The sequence below is a fragment of the Ambystoma mexicanum genome, chromosome 8, assembly GCF_040938575.1.
Source record: "Ambystoma mexicanum isolate Mex_15411 chromosome 8, UKY_AmexF1_1, whole genome shotgun sequence".
NCBI classification, from domain to species: domain Eukaryota; kingdom Metazoa; phylum Chordata; class Amphibia; order Caudata; family Ambystomatidae; genus Ambystoma; species Ambystoma mexicanum.
The window spans coordinates 1,008,896,893-1,008,921,288 of NC_090929.1; the positions used below are offsets into that span (position 1 = coordinate 1,008,896,893).

A 24,396-nucleotide genomic window follows, 5' to 3' on the forward strand; every position below is an offset into this window, starting at 1 on the left:
CTCAGAAGATGCTTTCTGTTGTTGCTTTCAAACCCTTATGCACTTGGACCCATTGAAAGCGTATTTTAGGGACCTCTTCAAGGATTTGTGCCCAAGGCCCCTCGATCCTCAACTCACTCCCCACCTCCACCACTGCCTCAAGGTGCACCGGAATTGCCGCCTCCGCCTCCTATGCCATCGACTCTGGTGGTGCAGTCTTCAGAACCGAAGGTGTCTGACCCGCAACCTGTTTCAGAGCAGCCTTCTGTTCTTGCCAAAAAGGCGTCTTCAGATATTCCGTTCCCAGATCCCTCGTTGTCACAGTAGGGGGCTTTATCATGGGCTCTGACTTTAAAATCCCAAGACTGTTCAGGTCTTTTTCTTCAAAGGATGTGCTGGCAGAGGGCTGCAACATTTGGGAAAATCATGTTAACAAGAAAATCGATGATTGTTACAAGCTTTGGACATCAGAAGAGATTCCCTTGGTTTCCTGCCCACTCCCTTCGTCTACGATAGTGGCCGCCGCTACGCTTCAGAGTAAGCGTTCTTCCTCTTCCTCCACCACCACCTCACAGTTATTGTCTAAAGAAAACAAGGTCCTTGAAGGTATTGGGAAAAGGGTATTTGCCAATGCATGGCTTCAGTTATGCCAGGCAAAAACAGACCTCATTCTTGCGGCTGCTAACCTCAAATTATCAAAGGAATTATCTGAGTTTCAGGACTGCACTACACAGGACAGACTCGAGGATTTCAAATGTGGTCTTTCTGATGCCAGAGTTTTGGCTCATGATATGCTGGAGGCGGCTGCTCATCATGTGGATACTTCAGCTCTTGGCCTGATGACGGGGATTGATATTTCCCGCCAGGCGTGGCTTCACGCTACCAAGTTTTCGCAGGAGGTCTAGGAAAGAGTTCTTGATCTGCCTTTCAAGGTCAAATACCTTTTCCATTCTTCTACAGATGAGGAACTGAATAAAATAAAGGCTAGTACTTTGACAGCCAAGTCTTTGTCGATTTTGTCTAAGCCGACTCCTTCAAAATTATCCTACCCTCAAAGAGACTACTGATGAAGATCTTTTTTCAGGTTTCAGAAGTTTTCAGGACCGTAAATCACGGCAACCCGATTGCTCCTCTAGTGGGCCTCGATGCAAGCAACAGAGACAAGGAGGCCGTATTTTGTCTCGGTCCTCAGCCGCCTTCTCTACTGCAAGCACCCTTGCCACCGATATGTCCGCCAAATTATGCCTTTTTTAACGGTCCCATGATACTCCGGTGGGAGGGAGAATTTCTTCTCACCTGGAGGCGTGGAGGATCGTTACCGATGGCTGATGGATTGTGTCTGCTGCTCGTGCAGGGTTTCAACTTCCTCTTCTGGATAACCCTCCTTTTCATCAACCTGTGCAACAGGCAGGATCACCCTCTCTCTCAGAGCTGATGTGCAGAAGCTCATAGACATCAGGGTAGTCAAGCATGTTCCATCATCGAAGAAGGGGGGGGGGGGGGATTTTACTCCTGTCTGTTCACAGTGCCCAAACCCAACCAGGCTGGCCTGCGCACTATCTTAGATCTGTCCAACTTCAACCTTCACCTTCCCCAAGAGAAATTCAAGATGATCACAACCCAGCAGATCAGGACCTTCCTCTTAAAGGATAATGGGCTCTGCCTGGTGGATCTTCAAGATGCATGCATGCATGCATGCATTTTCGATTTGGCCCCAGCACTGGACATTTCTTTACTTACCTTTAGGAGCGGAGCATTTTCAGCATTGAGTCCTCCCCTTTGGCCTCAGCTCAGCCCCTCGAGTTTTTACAAAAATGATGGTGGCCATTGCAGCGTTCCTCAGGCTGCGAGGAGTCCACGCCTATCCATATTTGGACAACTGGCTACTTTAAAGTCATTGTCCGCAAACAGCAACAAATCATCTTCGGTTCCTTCTTCAACTGTTGCACTGGCTGGGTCTGTCGTGAACTGTCAAAAATGGTCAATGTCGGTTTATCACGACCGGATTTTCTTAGGTTTTCGCTGGGATACCACCAGGGCCAAGGTTTTTCTGACCAGGGTCAGAATGACAGATTTGTGGGCCCGTGCCACCTGTTCCTCAACTCATCCCACAGGTCGGCTTGGTGGTTTCAAAGGCTTCTGGGCCTACTGGTCTCATGTGTTAACCCTTCATCTGGAAAGGTTGAAGATGAGACATACGCAATTGGTGCTCAGGAGAAACTGGTGTCAAGCATTGGATCCAGGCTCCCGGTTGATTTCAGCCCCCTTGATTAGGACTACAGATCTCCAGTGGTGGTCGGACCCCTCCAACCTCTCGGTGGGAGCCTCTTTTTGGGAACCCTGGGTTGCAACATTGGAACACCTAGAGGTTTTCGATCTGTGGTCGTCCCAGGACAGGAAGCGCCATATCAATTACCTCGAGCTCTAGCCAATTCTTCTGCCATTGAAAGCCTTTGGCCTTCCATCTTCGGCAAAGTGCTTTGAGTGCGCACAGACAATTCTATGGCAATGTTCTATGTGAACAAACAGGGACCTACCAGGGCTCTGCCACTTTTAGACCCAGCCATTCAAATTGGGAATGAGCTGTACAGAACGATATCTGGCTACAAGCAGTAAATATTCCGGGTCGGAACAATATTGCGGTGGATTCTCTTAGCCGCCAGTCTGTGGCGAACTACGAGTGGGAGATGAACAAAGTGGTTCTTCTCCAGCTTTTTTCACAGTGGGGCACACAGGCAATAGACTTGTTTGCGACATTGGTCAACAAAAACAAAAAGCTTCCACAGTATGCTTCCAGGGAGGGGATCGGTCCACATTCCTTGGGGGATGCTCTCCAGATTTCATGGGACAACATGTGGGTGTTAGCCTTCACTCCGCTTCCCTCGATTCATTGGGCGCTTTTGAAACTCAGGGGGGCCAACAATTGCACTCTGCTCTTCATCGCTGTGTTGGCCAGCCAGGTTTTGGTTCTCAGAGCTTCAGCACTAAGCCTGCCCCTTGAGCTAGTCAGGTGTTCCCTCTGAGCACAGTAATTGTACTCTTCCATACTATATGGATAGCTGATGGTGAATGAAATATGGCAGGGAGTTCTTTTCCGGTCAATTGAATTGACATGAATACATCTTTAAGCTCTTTGGTGGGAGCAATAAGAGCTGTGCTTGACATATTGAGAGAGATTCCGTTTATTGATGAATTTGGTGCGATGAGTTTTGCTGGCTTAAGTATGCCAGCCGTTGGCAATAAGTACCAATTGCGTAGTGCTATGCGGGCGGCTTGTAGCAGGGCTCTCGGAGTGGAAAAAAAAATAAAAGCATAAAAATTGGTGGGAAAGGGAGAAACTGCTGGGGTCATCAATACTGTAAATAAGAGGTATCTTGAACCTGTCACAAAATAAGATTACAGAATATTTGAAGGTACATAATTCAGTGGGTGAAACGCAAGACAATGAACTCATGGAAATTGAAGACGAGGCAGAAAATAGAAATGTAGAATCATTGAATATACTACCCATTAATAATAATTCCCTATTTAATGTGCTTGAGTTTACAGAAAGACAATAAGAGTGCTTTGACTATAATAATGTCAATGTATCCCTTAGAACAGGAAGATACGATTAAAATACCTGATTCTATGGTCAATTTATCAAAATCTCCTTATTTGGTCGGGATAGTGAAAGAGTTTATGCTTCCTCCACAGCCTCTAGTTCTGCATTCTCTCCAGTGTCATCTGTAGAGGCTGCTCCTACTGAGCCTGAATTGCTGCTAATGCTAAAAGCCATATTAGTAATTTGTAATAATTTATATTCTGAACAATAAAAGACAGACTAGTATGCATAGTAGATACAGTGTTGGAAGCAGCTCAGAAAGACAAACCCTATATGGCAGATTAAAAACTATTATGCCTCAAGAAATTTGGTAAGGTTGTATTGGGACTTCTAGCACAAAAACTACTGTGGAAGAGGATATGAATAATGTTAATGTTTATCAAGAGGAAGATGCTATAGAATTGATTGAATTTCAGTGTAATGAATCGGCTAACCTGGGGGCTATTAGAAAGAACTATCTGAGAAGAAGAGGCGGGGAGGCGGCTGATTTGTTTATTACTAAGGTTGCTAGTGCCATCATTCATGAAACCACAACACGAAACACACAGACTTGTGCTAATAATATTGTTAGCGATATGACTTGCTTAGAGATACATACCCAACTTGAAATGATGAACTTTGATAACTCACTTCCAGTCTCAACGACTGACACCATAAAACCTCCTTTAACTATATCTATAGAAATAAGAGACCCCAATCCACTGATTTCGATGCATGTATGAAAACAAAAAATAGCTCAAATGATATTGAACCAGATATGAATATGAGAATGCATGAGCAACTTAAAGTGAAATATATAAATAGTGGGGAGAATGTTCCTATAGAGAATGAAAATGTTGCATGCACACAAAATCAGTTTGTTTTTACTAATATCTGCACCTAACATTGGAGGATCAATGAGGCACAACATTTCTGTCGAAATTAAGATCTGGTAACCTAAAGCAACAAATGGAAGTCAGTTTTTGAATCCGAGTAATGTATTGACCATCTTGCACACGATTGTCGACTTAAGGGTAATCACCACTAAAGATATTAAATTGGTGGAGGTTCCCGAATTAAGTTCTGATGGTAACTGGGCTGTAGTCCATTTAGTATCCCCCACATTGTTGAAATGATTTTGGGATATATAGTAGAGGGAAAGCAATAAGCTCCTCGTAAGCAGTGGAGCAAACCTCTAGGATTACTAGAGAAACCTTCTCTGATGCCATTCGTAAATACTGTGGTTGTTGTGGGGATCTTTTTGACTGCTATGGGCAAAGACTGTCAGCTCCACCAGTATATAGGAGGACAAGTTTGAAATGGCAATATGGACTTGGTATTGTGAATGAACATGGAGACACCAATTGGTATTAAAATGCTATGTTGGAACACCAGAGGCTTCGCATCTTTTACGAAAAATATGGAGGGCGTTGGTCTCCTGTTATCAGCTGATATTTTTTTCTTAAGAGACATGGATGACGTAGGATTTTTATTAAGATGGATACAAGATCATCCAGAAAAGGGCACAACATAGTGGGATGGGGAGACTCTGGTGGATTGCTAATTGGTATAAAAAACACTGCAATCGGCACAATTTGATAGTGGACCCATACATACTAACATTGTGACTGCTGTAATAATAATTTCTGCAAATAGGAGGAAATATGAGCTTTTGATTATGCATATCTATAATCCTCTTAGTGGTAAAATGTCAGATGATATTAATAGAATTGACTCAATATTAGATTGATGGACATCAGAAAACATTGAAGGAGGGTATATATTGGTCGATGACCTCAACTATCAGAGGTTTGTGAGAAAGAATGTGCTTGATGGTAACCTTGCACTGTTAGATGATAATCTATGGGGTCAACATTTTACTACCTAGTGTGGTGGAATTGGAAATCATTCCTGGAAATTGGCTCTCCTTCATTTTAGCCCGTTATTTGGGCCAACTGATGCGCCAGAATGATAAGTGGGATACCCCAACCCATACTTGGTATAGTAGTGATACATATTCTTTTTTGGATTATGTATTGATACCTAAAGAGATGCTGGAAACAATAAGTGAATATAGGCATGCATACACTTGCCACAGTGACCATGCAGGCCATTAACTTACCCTTCAATATAATACTAGTAGGCATTATAATAAGTTAGTAGGGAATGATCAGGTTAATGGCACTGCAATAGAGTAACTTGGTTCGAAAGTAGTAATTGTGTATTTAATGTGTTTCAGATAATTTTATATGATGGTTACTCCAGTTTTAACTGTATTATGAATATGAAATGTTAATAGAGAATACTTTAATCCATGTAAGTAAGAAACGGAAAAAATGGTATTGCATAAAAAATGTGAATAATCATTTTAAAGCCCTCGCAGGACAAGACCGAGGTGTTGAGCGACGCAGGTGCGCAGGAGACGCTTCATACGTAGCACGCTTCGCTGCTAGGAAAGATTTCCATGTATGTGTAATTTATTTTCCCTCCAGTTGTGAACTCCCCAACTGTTTGCTATTGTCTGACCATCCTAGCCTGACCTTTGCTAGTGGAGCCCAGCCTTCTGCTGTACTCTGCTGGGTTTTTTTCCGCTCACTTTGTTATGGGGAAACTGAACTGCCCTTAAAGACAGTCAGTACTGGGAGATTTTAATTCCCCTTAGTCTTTCAGTGCACAAAGTACCTTACAGTACAGTGCACTGGGGTCTTCCTTTCATTTTTAATGCCCTAGAGACGCTCAAAGATTTTTTCGGTAGAAGTACAAATGTGCCTTCGACAGAGCTGGTGGCAGCTGTTATTTTTTGTTGATTTTTAACTCTTTCTTTTGGTCCATATCGCGTTTACAGCGGTTTGACCAGGACAGTGGCTTGACCCCAAAATGGCCATTCCACGAGGTCCTTTGTTCTGTCCTTTGGACATCTTGTCCCTTTGCCTTCCCCATATCGAGCAGCCCTGGGAAAAGCCTTATTTGGTCATGCAGATCCCTGCACAAACCAAAGTTTTTGCAGGCTTCTGCATGCCTCCAGGATGTGGGCTGGACAGTCTAGTTCCAATACACATTCTGGGTGCCAGGATGTCTGGTGTGCTGGAAATGACTGCGACCACCATGGTCTGTGATTGGTCCACGTCTAGAATGGCTGTATGTGAGCAAATCTCTCATTTGGTCCTCTTCGTTTTGGCGCGAAGGAGATTCTGGATAAGCGAAGAGCCCAAACACCCATACCAGGTCGATCTCTTGAGTTCTCACCAAACTTAGTATCCTGAAATCAAGAAGCCGAGTCGAGGAATCGCTGCTGACCTGCTGGAAGGTTTGGCACCCCGAGCCCACTGTTGTCCCGCTGGACCCCTCTGTTTCTGATTGAACTTAGGTCTACAAAGGCGCTTCGACCCATTGGAATAGGGGGACTAACTATTCTCGGCACCTCCACCTTAACCTGAAAGCAAGCCTTCTTGGAAGTGTTCCTGGGCCAACCAGTGAACTGACCAGCTTCCACAGGACCTTTGCCCTGGAACCGCCGCTGTCTCAATTTGACACTTGAGACTTTGGAGATTGTGAGCTTTGGGTATAAGGCAATCTCCAGCCGAGTTTCGTACACCTAGGTCTGGAATTAGGAGAGTATGCCTGAACCCGAGTGCAGGCGGTCACTGTGTTGCCCAGCCAAGGTGACGAACGTTGAGGGTGCACTGCTGCTCTCCCCCCTTCCCCCCTCCCAGTGCCCTCAATCGAGCTGCAGTGGATTCGAGCTGATCCCTTCATCAGGCGTGGAGAAATCACCACTGTCCCGCCACAGAATCATTCCTGGTACTCAGCCGGTGAAAGCCGCAGAACCGCACAATTGCAGGATTTGAACCTGCAACCAAAGTGTACTCGACTGCCGAAGTTTGGTCCGGACTGCGCCGCGCGTTGGTGAGTACTTGCAACCCTTACCGGCGGCCCCTGGCACATCCATCAATTTTTACGTACGAATGTCCCCTGAGGGCTACTCTTCTTCTTTATCGAGGTAGTCTGTACTACCAAGCTATTCCAAACTCTTGGATCCTGTACTGCCCTCTTGGGCACACCCTCCTCGAATATTGGTAACTTATTCTTCACTGCCTCACCTACCTTCCTGAGCTGCTACAGTCCTTGCAAGAGACCCTGTTTTTGTCCAACCGCACCAACGTGTGCATCTGCATCCGAAAGTACTTTGAGTGATAGGCTCCACTCATCGTAGAGACTGGACTGCCTCATAGTTAGGATTTGATAAGTGAAGGACTGCCTAAAGCATATACGCACCATATGCTCCCTTTCTTCACAGGTTGTAGACCCTTACTGTGTGCTATTCCTTTAAGCCATTGGTAACTGTATATATGTTTAATAGTTGTTATGTTGGTTTAGTTATTCCTGCTGATATTTGATTTGTGTTTGATTTAAAAGGCATTTTATAAATGTATATGTATTTTTTATATATGCTCAATGAAATCCCCAGCAATGCGATCACTGAATACGCTCTTTAATTCGCTATTAAGCAACCACATCCCTGAAATAACTCATTCTCTCTCCTTACTGGTATTCACATACCCTGCCAGTAACCTTGCAGCCTTTCAGCAAACAAGGCCCGCAACAAAGGCTTTTGTCTGCTCCCTGTCCGCTGCAGGTATGCTTCCTTCCCCTCGTAATGTCCCTATGTAACCCTGCAGCCCCTCTGGTCCCCCCATTGTCGCTGTCTGCTCCCAGCCCCCTCTCGTCCCCCGTGATGTCGCTGTATGTCCACAGCCCCTATGGCTCCCGTGTTGTCTCTCTATGCCCCAGCCCCTCGGGTTCCCCGTGATATCAATGTGCCCCCAGCCCCTCTTATCCCCCGTGTTGTCGCTATGTGCCCAGCCCCCTCTGGTCCCCTGTAATGTCACTGTGTGCCCCCTCTGGTCCCCCATAATGTTGCGATGTACCCCCAGCCCCTCTGGTCACCAGGATGTCACTGAGTACCCTTAGCCCCTCTAATCCCCATGTTGTCGCTGTGTGCCCCCAGCCCCCTCTGGTCCCCCGTAATGTCACTGTGTGCCCCCTCTGGTCCCCCATGATGTTGCGATGTACCCCCAGCCCCTCTGGCCACCAGGATGTCACTGAGTACCCTCAGCCCCTCTAATCCCCATGTTGTTGCTGTGTACCCCCAGCCCCTCCAGCCCCCGGCTGTCACTGTGATGTTGCTGTGTGCCACCGAGCCCCCTCTGGTTCCCTGTGATGTCGCTGTGTGCCACCAAGCCCCCTCTGATTCCCCATGATGTCTCTGTATGCCCCCAGCCCACTCTGGTCCTTTGTGTTGTTGGTGTGTGCTCCTAGCCCCCTCTGGTCCCCTGTGATGTCACTGTGTGCCCCCAGTCACCTCAGGTCTCCTATGATGTCGCTGTGTGCCCCCAGTCCCTTCTGGTCCCTCATGATGTTGCTGTATGCCCCTATGGCCCCCGTGTTGTCTCTCTATGCCCCAGCCCCTGTGGCCCCCGTGTTGTCTCTCTATGCCCCAGCCCCTCTGGTTCCCTGTGATATCGATATGTGCCCCCAGCCCCTCTTATCCCTTTGTCATCCCTGTGTGCACAGCCCCCTCTGGTCCCCGTAATGTTGCTGTCTGTCCCCCAGGCCCCACTGGTCCCTCGTGATGTTGCGATGTGCCCCCAGGCCCTCTTGTCCCCAGGATGTCGCTGTGTGCAGCCCCCTCTGGTTCCCTGTGATGTTGCTGTGTGCCACCGAGCCTCTCTGGTCGTCCGTAAAGTTGCTTTGTGCCCCCCCTTTCTAATCTCCCTTATGTCCTCCCCATCCCCCTGCTTGCTATGATTTCTTCTAACCCTCCTTCCCCCCCCTTATCCCTTTCTTCCTTTCCCCTGTCCCATTCATTGCAGGAGTTGTGTCTTGATTCACGAAAGGTTCACTATCAATATCCTTCGGCCAACGCCTGGATTTGACTTCGGACACATTGATTTGTTGTGCTTCACCCCCTCTACTCTCATGCTCGACCTCCCCTGGATCCCGTACTCAGGTTGGCCCTGAATCTTGCTGAGCCCATCACTGTGAACCCTCGCCTACATATTCTGTCCCCTACAACTTTGTTTTTAATGACCTCTGCCACGGTACTTGCTCTCCCCTCTACTTCTCTGCTCTTTCCACTGTTTTATTCTCGGTTCTCATCACCTGTCCCCTCCCTCCCCCTTCTATGTGTCTCCTCCCCCTCCCGTACTTTTTCTCTGCTATTGCTCTATCAAAACAGTAAAATTGTTTGTCTCCCCCTCCCACCCCGGCTCTGCATGAGGTATCATAGGGCCTAGTGCGATGGTCGCTTGTTTTGTCCCTCTCCCTCCTTTCTTCTTCCCTCAACCTCACCGTGTGCGATTATCTGGAGATGTTGTCGGCCCTAATGCAGTAATTGCCTGTCTGCTCCCGTTTCCCTCCTGTCCATGTCTGGCACTTGCACTTTCTGGGATGTCGCTAGGCTGAGTGCGATAGTTAATCTTTGCACTCTTGCTCTTCATGGCCTGTAGGCATGTTTTTGTGTTTTCCCTTGTTCCCTTCCCTGTCGTGGAGCACTTTGAAACGCATTGTGTGTGGGCGCTGTATAAATAAACTACCATATCATATCATATCACTATGCTTACTCTCTACTCTACACCATCACACAATTAGAGTGCAATTACACCCCTCGATCAATTCGGCCTAGCTGCTCACATACAAACACTATCCCATGAACACCTCATCATTCTAATAAAACGCTGCTTTATCCCACGACAATCTGGCCTAGCTGCACATATAAGCGACCCACAGGCCTAACGTAGCCAGAACCGAGTCTTGGTGTCCACCTGCCAGAGTGCACACATTGAACCGATATCAATACCACCACATCTAATACTAGGATGCAGCTACCATCAGGCAATTACATCAACTGCACACGTAGCTGGTGCACACCTCACTCTCGCAACTGACATGGACTTCGGTCCCTGGGGGCATTCAACCTACAAGCGCTTTGAGGTCATACCAATGATAGATAGAGCGCTATATAAATGCCAAATAAAATAACATAACATCTGTCAATACACCCTCCGATCAGGTTGCCACAGATTCCCAATCTTCTGCACCAGCGCAAACAGGTGTGGCATCCATCTCCACAATCCTTCAGCTTAGCAGCATGGTTCCTGAATTCAACTACCTAGCGCAGTTCAGTCTTTCAGAGGACAATATGCGTATCATCCAGCCAGCACACAAACCTTTGACACCAGCTCAATACAAAAGCAAGTGGCTTTGTTTCCGTCACTGCTGCCTTGCCCAGCAGATCGATCCTCGTATTTTATTGACTGTCCTATCATTTATTTCAGACCTGACAACTACCGGCATCCACATTTTGTCATGTAGAAATATTTGTCTGCCATTGGCGCTTACCTTAGCATGGATGCTTGTTCTTGTACGCTCATAAATCCAATCTTAAAATGGCACTTTGCTGGGCTTCTTCATCTTTTTCATCCAGTGAAGTCGCCTCACCCTAAGTGGGATCTCAATGTAGTCCTCAATGATCTCTGTCACAAGCCTTTTGAGTCCCTGGCGACTACAAAGCTTAAGTTTCTCTCCTGGAAAGTGGCTTTTTTGGTGGCTATCACATCGGCCAGGAGAATAAGTGAGTTACAAGCCCTTTCTATCTAGCACCCCTTCTTAACCTTTCATAAGGATAGGGTGGTGCTCTGCACACACCCCTCTTTCCTTCCAAATGTTATATCGGATTTTCACACTAACCAGAATATTTCCTTGCCTGTTTACTTTCCGAACCCGGCGTCAGACGCGTCAGACGCAGAAAGGGTCTTACACAATTTAGATGTCATAAGAGCGCTTACGTTTTATCTACAAAGTAAAAGCGACTTCAGAAGCTCTTCACAACTTTTCATTACCTTTGGCAACCCTAAAGGAATCCCAGCTTCCAAAACGTCCATTTCACATTGGACGGCTTTGTGCATTTCGGAAGCATATTCAGTTCAAGGCCTTCATGCCCTGAAGTGTATCCACGCGCCTTTGGTGTGGGGAAAGCAGCGGCTGTAGCTTTCCAAAAATATGTTCCAATGGAAACCATTGCAGAGGCAGCCACATGGGCCTCACCTTCAGCCTTTTGTAAGCACTATTGTCTTGATCTCAGCTCGCGGGCTGATGCCCAGTTCAGTCAGGCTGTGCTTAAAAACGTTTTTCAGTAAGGGAATTCTCCATTCACCCTTTTTTACTATTCAGTGCGTGTGAATCTCCGAAAAATATAGAGGAAAGGGTATGGGACAAAAGAGTGTAACAAAGTTACTCACTGTAGTGACTTGTGTACTCCTAGGCAATAGTCGGCTTTCCTCCATATGCCTGCCCACATTCCCCTCTAAAATGTTCCCTATCTTTGCTAATTGTCCTCCGACTTTGGTGATAGAAAATGACTGAGGGATGACGCGCTGGGTGGGGCTTAGGAAGGCAGGGCTACAGCCATGCGCTGTGGCTCTGCGTAAAAATAAAAGGAGGACAATAATATTTTTGAATCGTCAAAAAGTGCTCTGGTCCCGTCACGAAGGACGGAATGTCCTAAAGTATGGAGGAAAGCGGACTATAGACTAGAGTATGATAGTCACTATAGTGAGTAACTTTGTTAATCCACCTGAGCATGGGGACAAAGAAGGAAACAGAGGTCACAGGGTGCAGTCCAAGCTATATATGGATGCCGACGTGACATCTGGCGTCGGAGTGGGCTTGTCAAGGGATCCTGATGCTTATGTCCCACGGCGCCTCTCGCCGGTGAAAGGTTTTCTGTGATCCAGCTTAAACTGCAGGAATAGATATAAAATGAGGAATTTGTGGGAGGAACATCCATCAGAAATAACAGTTTTGAAGCTAATTTGTTTGTCCACGTTAGAAGTGGAAGAAAATCAAAAATAAATTGCCATATTTTATATTGTGTATGACTTTTAACCAAGTTTACTTACAAATCATTGTTCTGTGCATATATATATATATATATATATATATATATATATATATAAATATTGTATTGTGTATTATTCACATGTCTTTTTCTCTGAATGTATTAACTTTGTTCTTACAAATATCTGTTGTTACATTCCAAATCCTTAAGTACATTAATTGACACAAACTTATTCATGGTCTTGGTTAAGTCCAGATGTTGTTGAATTGCATATAAAAATCCACTGGAACGCCTGCCAAAAATCCTGCCTCATTGATCTCAGGCTTCATTATTCTTGCTCGGCACGACGGCTAATATCCTGAAGCATCCTAGATCAAATGTACTTGTTAACACAGGGGTTTGAGGTTTAACTAGGCTAACGTAGACAAAAGCATGTTATTCAGTTGCTCATTTTCGTTTTGGTAAGTACACTCTTGCTCCCAGTCAAGAGATTTAGACAAATCACCATACAAAGGTCTAACTTTGAATCTGACTGTCAACACTTGGAGAAGAAAGGCCAATCTGAAGACCTGAGTTTAGCTCAGTTCGTGGAACTGGTGGTGCCCATTTGCAACTAATGTCAGCGGTGCACATGCAAAAGTTGAGTAATGATTCTCTAAGGCCCACTTTCTCCACATCTGGTTATAAATCTAGATGACAATGCAAGTCACTACCCTAACAACATAAGTGACTAAGACCATTCATGATCGTTATCAACCTTCTATGGAAATTCATTTTCCTTGACGTCCATAGACATTAAGGCCATTGTGTTTAAAATGTATGTAGAACCTCACAGGTAATCCGGTTGCAGGGGAGAGAGGCAACGAATCATAATTGTAAACCAAGAAGAAACCCAACAAAGACATATAAAGTAATATGTGTGCAAAAGATTTGGGTAGCATGAATCGCGGATATTAACTATCTAGAAATGTCTTCATTTTTTCTCATTACTGTCCAATTTTATCACACTCTTTTCACTTAAATTTGGTATAATTGTGAGAGAACTATTGAATATTATTTTAAAAGTTGCTCTAGTTATATTCTCGTGTGTATACTTAATGACTTTCATGTTTAAAAGGAGAAAGGTGAGGAACAGGAAAGTGATGCTGAACACGTGCAGGCAGTTGACGACCAGGATTCAGCAGGAGATCCTACTGGCCACAAATCCTCTGGGCAAGACATCGCTTCTGGTGTGGACATAAAAGAGACGGATTGAGCCTGCAAGATCATTCTGTGGAAGATTCAGCACCGTAGCACACAACGGCAGGAACAGATACTGGACAGGACCCAGTCCCTTCAAGTGCTGGTTAAGAACCGATACCGGCCAGTGCAAAACCACAGTGAGCACTGGAGTAAATTGTTAATCACGAGGACCTGTGATCTAAGCTTGCTCCATCTATTGGTTGCCTTTGTTGAACGCATTATGTGGTCAACCCAGTTTCTTTTCACTTTTCACCCCCACTCTCTCTTTATTGTGGAACATGGATATTTCAAAGAGGTGATCTAGATCTCAACTGGGTAACAGCCTGAAAAAATTGTTGGTGTCTTACCAGCTGCCAGTAGTTACGCACACCAGCTGTCATACACGCATTGAATGGAAAGCGCTTTGCAGAATCATAGTTCATAAATCTCAGAGTTACGACCTTGCTTTTTTGAGAGATGTGGATTGAAGGGTAGTTAAAGTGAACAAGCGCACATTAGAACTTCTTTTCTATATACTACCTAAAGTTATATCACTGCTTTATTTAGAAACAACCAACAAACTGAAACCTACCTGTTTATATTTAGCATATATAATGTGCATTAGCACCCTGGGAGGGGGCGCTGGCCAAACAGAAGGCTTGGAATGCAGGCTGTACTGCATGGTACAAGCCCGCGTTCCGAGCTGCCTGGACAGCCAGCACCCCCTACCCTTTCTTGTTCCCCCTTCACCACTTAGCACCTGTGTAGTTTCCTACATGTGTGCTAATGGTCATAGAAAAAAAAAGAAACGTACCTTTGTTGCGTGGCCCGACACTGCGCACTGCTGCTGTCAGCCTAGTCTGTTTTCCATGCCGATGACATCAGTCATCAACATGGAAAAAGGAATTGCCTTATAGCTGCACTGCGCAGTGCCAAGCCGCACACCAAAGGTACGTTTTCACACTGCTGCACTCCAGTGTACATTACCACCCGTGTAGGGAACCTCAGCGGCAGACTGACCCTCAGTAATGGCACCACCGCCCTCGTTAAGGGACCTTCGCTTCTCTTGGGCCCTTAACTTGGACCGTGGGCCATTACCAATAAGGTCATCCCGCTGCCTAGGTTAGTATCCCCTCAGTAAAGCACACACTGTTTTGAACAACAAATGCTGAGTTAGAATTTATACCCACAAGTACCACCAAACACTCCCTCCATGATCTTCCCAACACGTGATTTTCTTCTTTATTTAAATATATGCGTAATCATCTGGTTAGGCACTGGCAAAGGAAGGCATTGATTTGTATTAAGGGCTGTTTTAATATTCTTTGTGATTTTGATGTTTCATGTGAGCCAGTCTATTCCTTGGTTAGGGAGTTCTATTCCTCAACATCATGGGTGGAGTCATTCCAATATATATAGATCTAGTGAGGCTCTCATCTTTTTACACTATTTTATATTTTTCAGTAAATTATTAAATAAACCTATAGCAACGTATACATGTTCATTGCATATTATTTAACCATGAAAACTGTTATTGCATTCCTCTTAGAATTCAAAACGCCTACATGAAGCAGCCCAAAGTCTTTCCCAGCACCAATAGCAACTCAGCCATGTTTAGCTCTTGAAGGCCCAGAGTCAGCATTGTTCAACACCCCATCTTCCTATACCTTCAACCCCAGACCACACAATGCCTCCAGGGTTATGTATCTTCTTTCTATACTCTAAATGTTCTGTATCCACACTCCCACACCCTTGCGAGCCATCTCCCTCTAAAACTACTGAAAACAACCTATTTGTGCATAGGTCCCTCAATCCAGTGGAAACCTTTCCTCTTTGACATTCTGGCACTATCAGATATTTCCAATCAGTTTGGTTTTGGTTTGGTGTCTTCCTCCTTGAATATGTTTATGATATCCCTCATTGGTTCTCTGGATGAATTTCCCCCACCATATGACCTCTTACTTAGAATGTATACTATCTGAGACAGGCCTTTAACTGTTCCCGTTTAGAAGTGATGTGCCGCAAATCAAAACGATTCGCTACTTATCACCAGATTTTCGACATCCCTCAATATGACTCCAACGCATTCTGTAGAACTTATCTGGAGGAAGATACGGTGGAGCCCATGTTCTATAGTGGCGCAACGTTAATGGAAGGCGTATAAGCCTTGAGTTAAGGCTTCAATGCCTTCCATACACACTATACCACATTTTCAATAATTTGTATGGCAGAGAGAAAGGGCGGAACACAACTTTCTGCCACTTTCCTTCCTTTCTGCCATACAAATGCTCCAATGTGGATTTTCATGCCGGGGCAAATGCTGGAGATCCCTATGGGCCCACCTCCTTCATGCACCAGCACAAAGCCGGTGGACCCCATAGGGATCCATTGTACACAGTGCCAGCCATGCGTGTTAAATTACAAATAAACGCTCCCCAACATGCGAGCATGTCAGGCAGCCTAATGCAAGCATGCCAGGCATCATTTACTCACGTTGCACAGCAGAGTGCAAAAGTGCAGGGCTCCACCATGCAAGTAACGAATACTTAACAGCCGGGACCTGGTTACACATGAGTGCAAATGTACTAAGTCCCCCATGTGAAATTACGTTATTGAGCACTATATAAGCACCATGATGTTTAAGAACCTGCATTGTTTAACTATTTTGTCTCCATTTGTCATTGACTGTTTAAATCATAGTGGTCTGTCAGATGTTAACATCAGAGTGTGGTGCATCTTAATTTCATTTATATTTTAGCCCTAGTGTTGTGGGATGCTGTATTAATGCCCGCATAGGGGTCTGATGGCACTGGATGATTTTCTGATGTGGTTTTGAGATGAAATCAAGCTTTTAAGTGTTTAACTTCATGCTGCTGCTTTTATCCCAGTTCTTAACCTTTCCTTTTATAGTAGCAATGAAGTTGCAAATTGTGTATAAACTATACAACAGCCCCCACTCCCTCTTTTCACAGCTATAAGCTGTCAGTTGTTAGAGGAAACTTTTTATATCCAAACGGAGGAACAAGTGAAGTGCATAGTACAACTCTACAAACTGAATTGCCCCATCAGTGAATTGATGTACAGTTCTGGCCAACCTAGCTACCTTGTGTCCCTTGAGAGTCTTTATAATACTTTATGAATGGGACGTCCTGCCATGTGTACTTTATTTGTTTTATTTATTTATTCTACACACAGGGAGGAACAATGATCTTTTGATTACAAAAGAATGTAAAGTAGATGGGAAATCAGATTTGACAGGAAGCAGTGAGCTTCTTACAATGGGGTGAGGTCGAGTGACAGTCTGACCAGGTTGTGGAGGGCAGTTGTAGGCAGGGTGCCAAACATGACCCTCATGGCCCCCACACAACTCTCAACACGAAGGCAGAGAAATGAAAGATGTGCCTCACTTAGGCCCATCACCGCGATTCTTGATGTATCGCATGCCTGAGAAATGTTATTCACTCAGACAGCCGTTCAGACCATACCCAATTGATGTTTTGGACAACATGGAAATGACATTGATCGAGCAAGTCGACTAACTGCAAAACCAGAGATTAATGACATCATCACTGACATCATGACATAGCCGCACTTATACATGAAGTACATATTCATCCATTCACGGAGTTACACAAACATGCACTAGTTTATTGCATATAGGCACGAAGCACATGCTTATGACCCATGCAGGAAAAGGACGGACACACATACATATTTCTATATATTCATATCCTTCCCTAAAGCTGAAACCGCAAAATTAAAAGAGTTCATGTATTGAGCTTGCACATGCTTGACTGCCACGAACATAGAGCACCCTTAGGGAATGATATGGCAGCTTTAAGTCTATGAAATGGATGGCAAAAGAGACAGGCTTCGGTACATGGAAAGGCTGACATGATCATTGCAGCCAGAGGCGAGTAGAAACGAGGCACCCAGCCAAGGACAAGTGGAGACAGGAAAGTTCCAGTTACCAAGACAATGAGCCATCTTCAGAAAATCAGGCTAAAATCCTCATAATTACAGGCAGGGCGGCTTCATTTTGTGGTCTCAACATACGTGACCCAGCTGAACAGGACAATGCCCATTCAACCAAGGTAAACAAAGAGGACTATTCCCATCGAACCAGAGAGGAAAATCTACAAGTGTTGCCTTCAAGCTGCTGACTAGATGCACTCTCCCAGGCTTAGGTGATCAGCGATGGCAACATTAGGGAACACTTAGCACCTCCATGTTCATTCCTATTGCCTTGAAAGGGTACACTCAGTGTGGTAACCGTCCAGGGTCCCAGGGATGGGAGGACCTATTTTGCCCAATCTAGATTCACCTTTCACGTGGGGATATCATTTGTTGCAAGGGCCAATGGTCTTGCTGCAACCCTGCAACATTGTACATTGTGTGAGAAACCTGAAGGTGTCTCCCTGACTAGTCCCAGGCGATCTGTCATGCAGGTGGCCAGGACACATTGGATCCAGTTCTTGGGCGTGGACCAGTGCGGGAGAATCACCTGGATGGGGGGTTCTCAGGGAGTGGAAGTGGGACACTGAGGGGTGAGATGCGGTATCCCCCTTCTTATAGCACCTTTTGCCCATCCTACCCCGTAGGATACTCGAACACTCTAACCTCCTGGCCTCTTTTCTGACACATACACATTCACGCAGCACGAGAGTGGGCGGAAAAACACCAGTGTCATTTACCTGACATGTCCCACCACAAGGGTTAGGCAAAGTCTGGCAATTGACCAGAATCACACACACCTGTTCTGACGGGGCACAAGAGGGGTTAGCCTTCATCAGTAGAGATAGGACTTCTTCAGTATTAGTGTGACTAAAGTGGAAGATAGAGGCAGAGAATGAACGAAGAGTAGGCGGAGTGCAGAATCAAGGAGGTCTGAGTGTAAGGAAGGTCAGGAGAGAGTCTCTAATTTTGGAATTGTTTTGCAGTGAAGTATTCAGCTAGGTCATTTGCTGTGAGAGTGGAGTTGATAGTAACAGGTTTAGAAGGAGTGAGGAGTGAGTTTACGCTGCCCCTTAACAAGCTAGGATGGTTGTAGTGAGAGTCAATGAGTGTGAGGTAGAATTCCATTGTTGCTCTATCAAGAGAGGATTTGAGAGAGTTCAAGGCAGAGAGGTAGAGTTGCAGGTCCTCATGCGAGTGGGTACACCTCCATTTGCGCAAATGTTGACCTATGCCTGTGCAGAGAGCACGTATGAATGAGGTGACCTATGGTTGTGAATGCTGAGACTTAGGGGTCAAAGTTAGCAGTGGGACGTGGGAGGAGAATTAGTCATATAGTATGGATTGGAAGATAGAGAAGGCAGTGTTAGTGGTAGATGCATCAGATGTGAAGGAGGAGAGTGAATACTGTAGGTCAGAGAGGAAGGGAGAAATGGAAGCAGGTTTAAGTTTCCTTTTAATAATAGGTGAGGAAAGTGGTGAGGACAGGTCAGAGGTTGTAAAGTAGATGGTGGTGGAAACAATGGAGTGATCAGATAGGGATAGTGTGACAGTAGTATTAGCGGCTGAGAGAGAGGTGGAGATGAACAAGAGATCCAAAGAGTTACCCCCGATATGGGTTGGTAGGTTATGAACAGAGTGCAGAGATTGGTCACTAAGAACAGACTGATGTTCAGATTTCTGAGAAGTGGTTGGATAGGGCAGGTTAAGCTCACCTAAGCAGGTGATGTTTAGTGAAAGGAGAATCAAGTTGCTGAGTTTATCAAAGAATGGTCCACTGGGACCACAAGGGCGATAGATGGAGATGTTGTGAACCGAGTGAGGCAGAGCAACAGCAGAGATGGTGAATTCAAGAGGTAGGAGAGGACATTGCGTTGGAGATTTGAGGCAGGAAGAGATTAGTTGTCTGACGCCTTCACCTCTACCAGTCAGACGAGGAGAGTGAATGAAGGATAGTTTGGGGTCAAACTGGGCCGCAGAGTGGCAATGTCAAATGGAGAAATCCAGGTTTCTTTGATAGCAAGAAGGTCTAGGGGAAAAGTGCTGGCGTGTCAGTAAACAGTGATAACGGATGTTTTTTTGCATACCAACTGAGCTTTCCAGATTTCAAAGCTTAGTTGATGTGGTGAGGAAGAGTACAGAACTTGGGTCTCAGAGGAAGAGAGGCAAGGTGAATAGATGTTAGGGGAGGTACGGTTAACTCGTTGACTTTGTTTGTTGGAAGTAGGTGAAAGAGAGATGGAATAGTTAGTGTTTTGAGATGTAAGTTTTATAATGGGGATAGGAAAAGAGGAAGTTGTAGCGTGATTGGAGAAAGCGTAGGGAAAGGTGAGTAGGAGAAGCAGCAGGAAGAGCAAGAGTGAATACATTATAGGTGAGTACAGCAGTGTGAAAAGGCTGCACTGTAATTAGCAAACTAGAGGAACTCACAGGTGCAGCAGGTAGGAAGCCAAAAGCAAAGGCTCATAAGTGAAAAGGCAAAGCGGCAGGTCAATGGCTGGTCTTCACCCTCCACTGTACTGCCCTAAACTGGGATGCTCTTGGCTGGACGCCCCTAGGGAGTTCAGTAGTGATGTCACACGCTCTTGTCACTTGACCATCGAGTCCATCAGTGGTTGGTCTCTCTTATTGTGTCCCTGGTGTTTATATTTTGTATTTATTTTATGTTTATATTGCGCTTTACACCAAAGCGCCTAATAGATAAAATATGGTACTTCGTGTATGAACAGTGGAGAAAAGAATCAAAACTAACTACTTAATAAGCAGTTTTTATTTTAGGAGGGGACAAACTGGAGAGAGTGGGAGGAAAGGAAACCAATGTGGAGCGAAGGCAAATTCCAGTGCAGTGGAGCCAACAAAGTAAAAGAGCACCAACATGATTGTGCATATTGTTGGCAGCGGACCGTTAGAAGAAATAGGGAATTGGAGCGAAGAGAATGCGCCAGGGATTAGGACACAAGTGAAGAAAGATAGGTTGGAGAGAGATTGTGAAGTGATTTAAAGACTAAACAGAGAAACTCAAATTTAAGGTGATAGTGGAACGGGGGCCAGTGCAGAGAAGAAAGGGCAGAAGCACGGGGAGACAGAGAGAATTGTAAGCAAATAGAAGAATGATATATAGATTTAAGAGGGCTTAGGTGCGGAAGACCAAAGAACAGAGAAGCGCAGTAAAAGAGACGTGAAAATATTAGCGAAGATACAAACAGTTTAGTGGTGTGAAAAGAAAGACAGAGGCGATCTTTGCAAATATTATAAAGATGTGCATGACATGAGAGGGAATAGAAGAGATGTGATGTGCAAAAGAGAGAGAAGAATCAATGTAAACACCAAGATTTGAAGCGATGCAGGAAATAGTGAAGGTGGAGGGAGGAAATGAGATTGAGGCAGTGGTAGTCAGGGAGGAATTGTGATAACAGGAAAGAAGAGAACCTCAGTTTTAGAAGAGTTGAGGACTAAGAAATGATCAGACATCCAAGATTGGATAGCCATCAAGCAAGAAGAAACGTTAGCGTGAATCACAGGCGAGAACGAGAATGATATAAAGAGTTGAGTATAATCTGCGTATAAGTGATGTGAGATAGCAAAGGATGAAATCATTTATTTGGGTGGACAATTATAGAGGGAAAAGAGGAGAGGAACGAGGACAGAACCCTGAGGGACACCATGGTTGAAGGGTCATGGTCGAGGAGGTAGAGCCAGCCCAAGAAACTAAGTGTGATCAGACAAGTAAGATTTAAACCAGTTAAGAACAGAACCAGAAAAAACAAAAGAGGAGGGAGAAGAAAGCAGGAGAAGGTGATCAACAGTATCAAATGCCACTGACAAATCTAGAAGTATTAAGAGAGAAGAGTGCTTAGTGTAGCAAGCATAGAGTAGGGAATTACACACTGACAGAAGAGCAGTTTCAGTAGAATGGTAGGGGTGGAAACCAGATTGGAAGCGGGGAAGCAAATAATTTGAGAAAATAAAGGAGGAGATTTGACAATAGACAGCACACTCTAAAAGCTTTGACAAGTAGGAAAGGAGAGAAATAGGGCAGTAGTAGGCCAGTAGAGAGGAATTTAGGGAGATCATTTTTAGGTTAGCAAGAATGGATGCCTGCCAAGAAGGAAAGACAAAGTTAGAAAAGGAAATATTGAACAGAGTAGTAAGGAAAGAAAGAAGAGAAGGAAAGACTTTAAGAATGAGAGAAGATGGAAGAGGAGCAGAGGTAGGATGTGCTTTAGCCAGCAAGGCAGAGATATCATCCACAAGAGGGATGAATGAGGATAAGGAAGCGGACAATGCAGGAAGAGCAGGGGCGAAAGAAGAGAAGCAGGGGGTTAATAGCGGATTGTAGAAGACCTCAGTAACCTTAGAGGAAAAATAGGAAGCAGGATCAGTAAACAAAAGAGAAGAAAGGGCTGTCTCAGGAGATGAGACGACACAACGGGGATGCGAAGAGTAGGAGTGCAGGAGATCAGAAAAGTAAGCTGGCATGAGGCACTTACTTCCTGATTGGTGTCCCAGGAGGAGTCTCTTGTGGCATTTAGCTGGAGAGTGGGCTGTTTCAAGATGGCTGCAGGAAGTGTTGAGGGACCAAAGCACTTTCTTCACCCAAAGTAATGGACAGTCAGGGCAGTTTGCTGCCCCACTTGTATAGGTTCACTAGGTTGCAGTTCTCAGAAGCGGACTTCCACCAGCTTATTGTGCAGTGCCTGGAGCATTAATCAACCTCAAGGGCACATGCTTTACATTTGAATATTTTTAAGCTCAAACACAGAAGAATTTCTTACATGGTTGTTCTGCCATGTTCAGAGTTCCGTCTCAAGGGGAGTTCCAACGGTTTGTTTGAAAATAGAAAGCGAGTAGACCTTTTTTTTTTTAACGGGCTCCTCAAGTACTTCTGGATTGACTTAACATTTTGCAAAAGTCCTTGCACCATCAAAATGCAGCTACTGAGGTGATCTTGCTTGGGAATCTTCCACGATGCACACATTTACAAGTACCCAAAAAAGTTAAGCCTATGATCCCAACATGGGACACCTGCAGTACTGAGGTTTAAACACACCTGATAACTTCACTTTGGTGCTACAGTAGGGTGCCTCTGCTTAGGCACCAATAAACACAGGTGCAGGACTACAAGCAAAAATCACTGTTGAGCCCTTACACAGCTCAGGCGGGTGGCCTTTAATAATGGCCACAGAGCCAATAAGAAGTGTGACTATCTTTATTCTTCACAAGCCGGCAACTGCCGAAACCCCGGCCTGCCCCTCCCTAACCCCAGCGTCATGTCCTCTGGATTCCGTGCACGGGCCTCAAACAGGGCCCACCCACATAACGATGTGGACTTGCGGACATCTCCCCCCTTTTTAGCATGTTAGTCCTTCGTGCTGATTTTCCCCATTTCTTCTATGAGGCGGAGTGGCTTCATGCGGCTCCTCTGCGGTCGCCTTGAGCTTCTTGGAGTCGACCACTCATTTGCTGGAGGTTCAGTGTTTCGCTCCCCTTCTGACTCCTCTCCATCTCCTTGTTATGGTTCGTCCAGAATTCTTTCTTCTTCACTGTCATTGTTCATTTCCAAAGCCACCCTTTGGTTGGGCATCACCCATTTGAAGTGTGCGACGTTTTGTGTTACTGATGAACAGTCATTTCCTTGTGCAGTAATCATCGTACCTTTCTTGTGTGTCACGATGAGTGGGGTAGGTGCAAATGTGGCATCTTCTTTCCTCGTCTTCGGTTGCCGAAACCATACCTCATCCCCTAGCTGCATAGGTGTCTCTCAAGCTCGTCTCTTGCTGTCTGCGGCCTCTTTCATCTTTGCCTTTGCTGTTTCGTCCTGGTCCTTGGCTTCTTGTTCCAGGGTTGTCAATTCTGGGGGCCTGGGATCTTCCGGTAGCCTTGTCTTGATTGGTCTCCGGAACATCAAGTCTGCAGGGCATATCCCTGTCGTGCTGTGGGATGTGTGTCTGTATTACCTCAGCAGTTGGTTGGTGGCCTGCTGGAATGATTTGTTCTGAATGTTGGCGATTTGGAGTGTCTGTTTAATGCTGGCCATAAATCTTTCGACCATGCCGTTTGCTTGTGGCCAGCGAGGGGTGATCTTGCGGTGTTGGAATCTCTCATGTATTTGGCGAAGTTGTGGAATTTATGGCTTGCAAACGTGGGGCCGTTGTCTGACTTTATGATTTTGGGGATCCCATATGCAGACAGCATTCGGTCCAGGACTGGGATGACACTGGAGGTTGCGCTGCTCTCCACTATCTGCACATCCGGGAAGCGTGAATGTTCGTCCACAAGAACCACTACGTGCGTGCCATCTCGTAGGGGCCCGAAGAGGTCCACTGCAAGCTCCTCCCATACCTGCTTTGGCAGCGGTGACATTTGTAACTAGTTTGGGTGTGGAGGTGGTGCTACCTGCGCACAGATGTGGCACCCTCCAGTAATGCTTTCTACCAGCTTGTCGAGCTGCGGGAACCATACCTTTTGTCGGAGGAGGCACTTGGTTGCTACCACTCCTCTGTTTCCATCATGCGCTAGGTGCGCTGTCTGTTCACGGAGCTCCTTCTGAATGACTACCTTACATCCTTTGAGCACTATGTGTTCCTCTACCACTGTTAGTTCGTCTCGAACCTGGTTGAGCCATTTGACGTCCTCTCGTACCGTCTCCGCTTCAGATCTTGCCTGTTGTCTCATGAGCGATTTTTTTTGTTTGTTAGTAGGCAGTGTCTCACGATCCTGAGGGCTGGATCTCGTTCCGAGTGTGTGGCCAGTTCGGCCC

General features: G+C 45.5%; 1 protein-coding gene across 2 annotated transcripts in view; it reads left to right on the forward strand.

The window, feature by feature from the left end:
* LOC138472650 (DPY30 domain-containing protein 1-like) overlaps positions 1 to 24,396 on the forward strand; it is a 344,183-nt gene that overhangs the window by 231,723 nt on the left and 88,064 nt on the right. Inside the window, exon 5 of one of the 2 annotated variants that reach the window (XM_069610928.1) lies at positions 13,579 to 15,176. The exons of the other annotated variant lie outside the window; for it this stretch is intronic. Coding sequence (XP_069467029.1) covers positions 13,579 to 13,716 — 138 coding nt within the window. The 3' untranslated portion in view covers positions 13,717 to 15,176. Of the gene's footprint in view, positions 1 to 13,578; positions 15,177 to 24,396 lie in introns of those variants that run through there. 2 annotated transcript variants of the gene reach the window in all.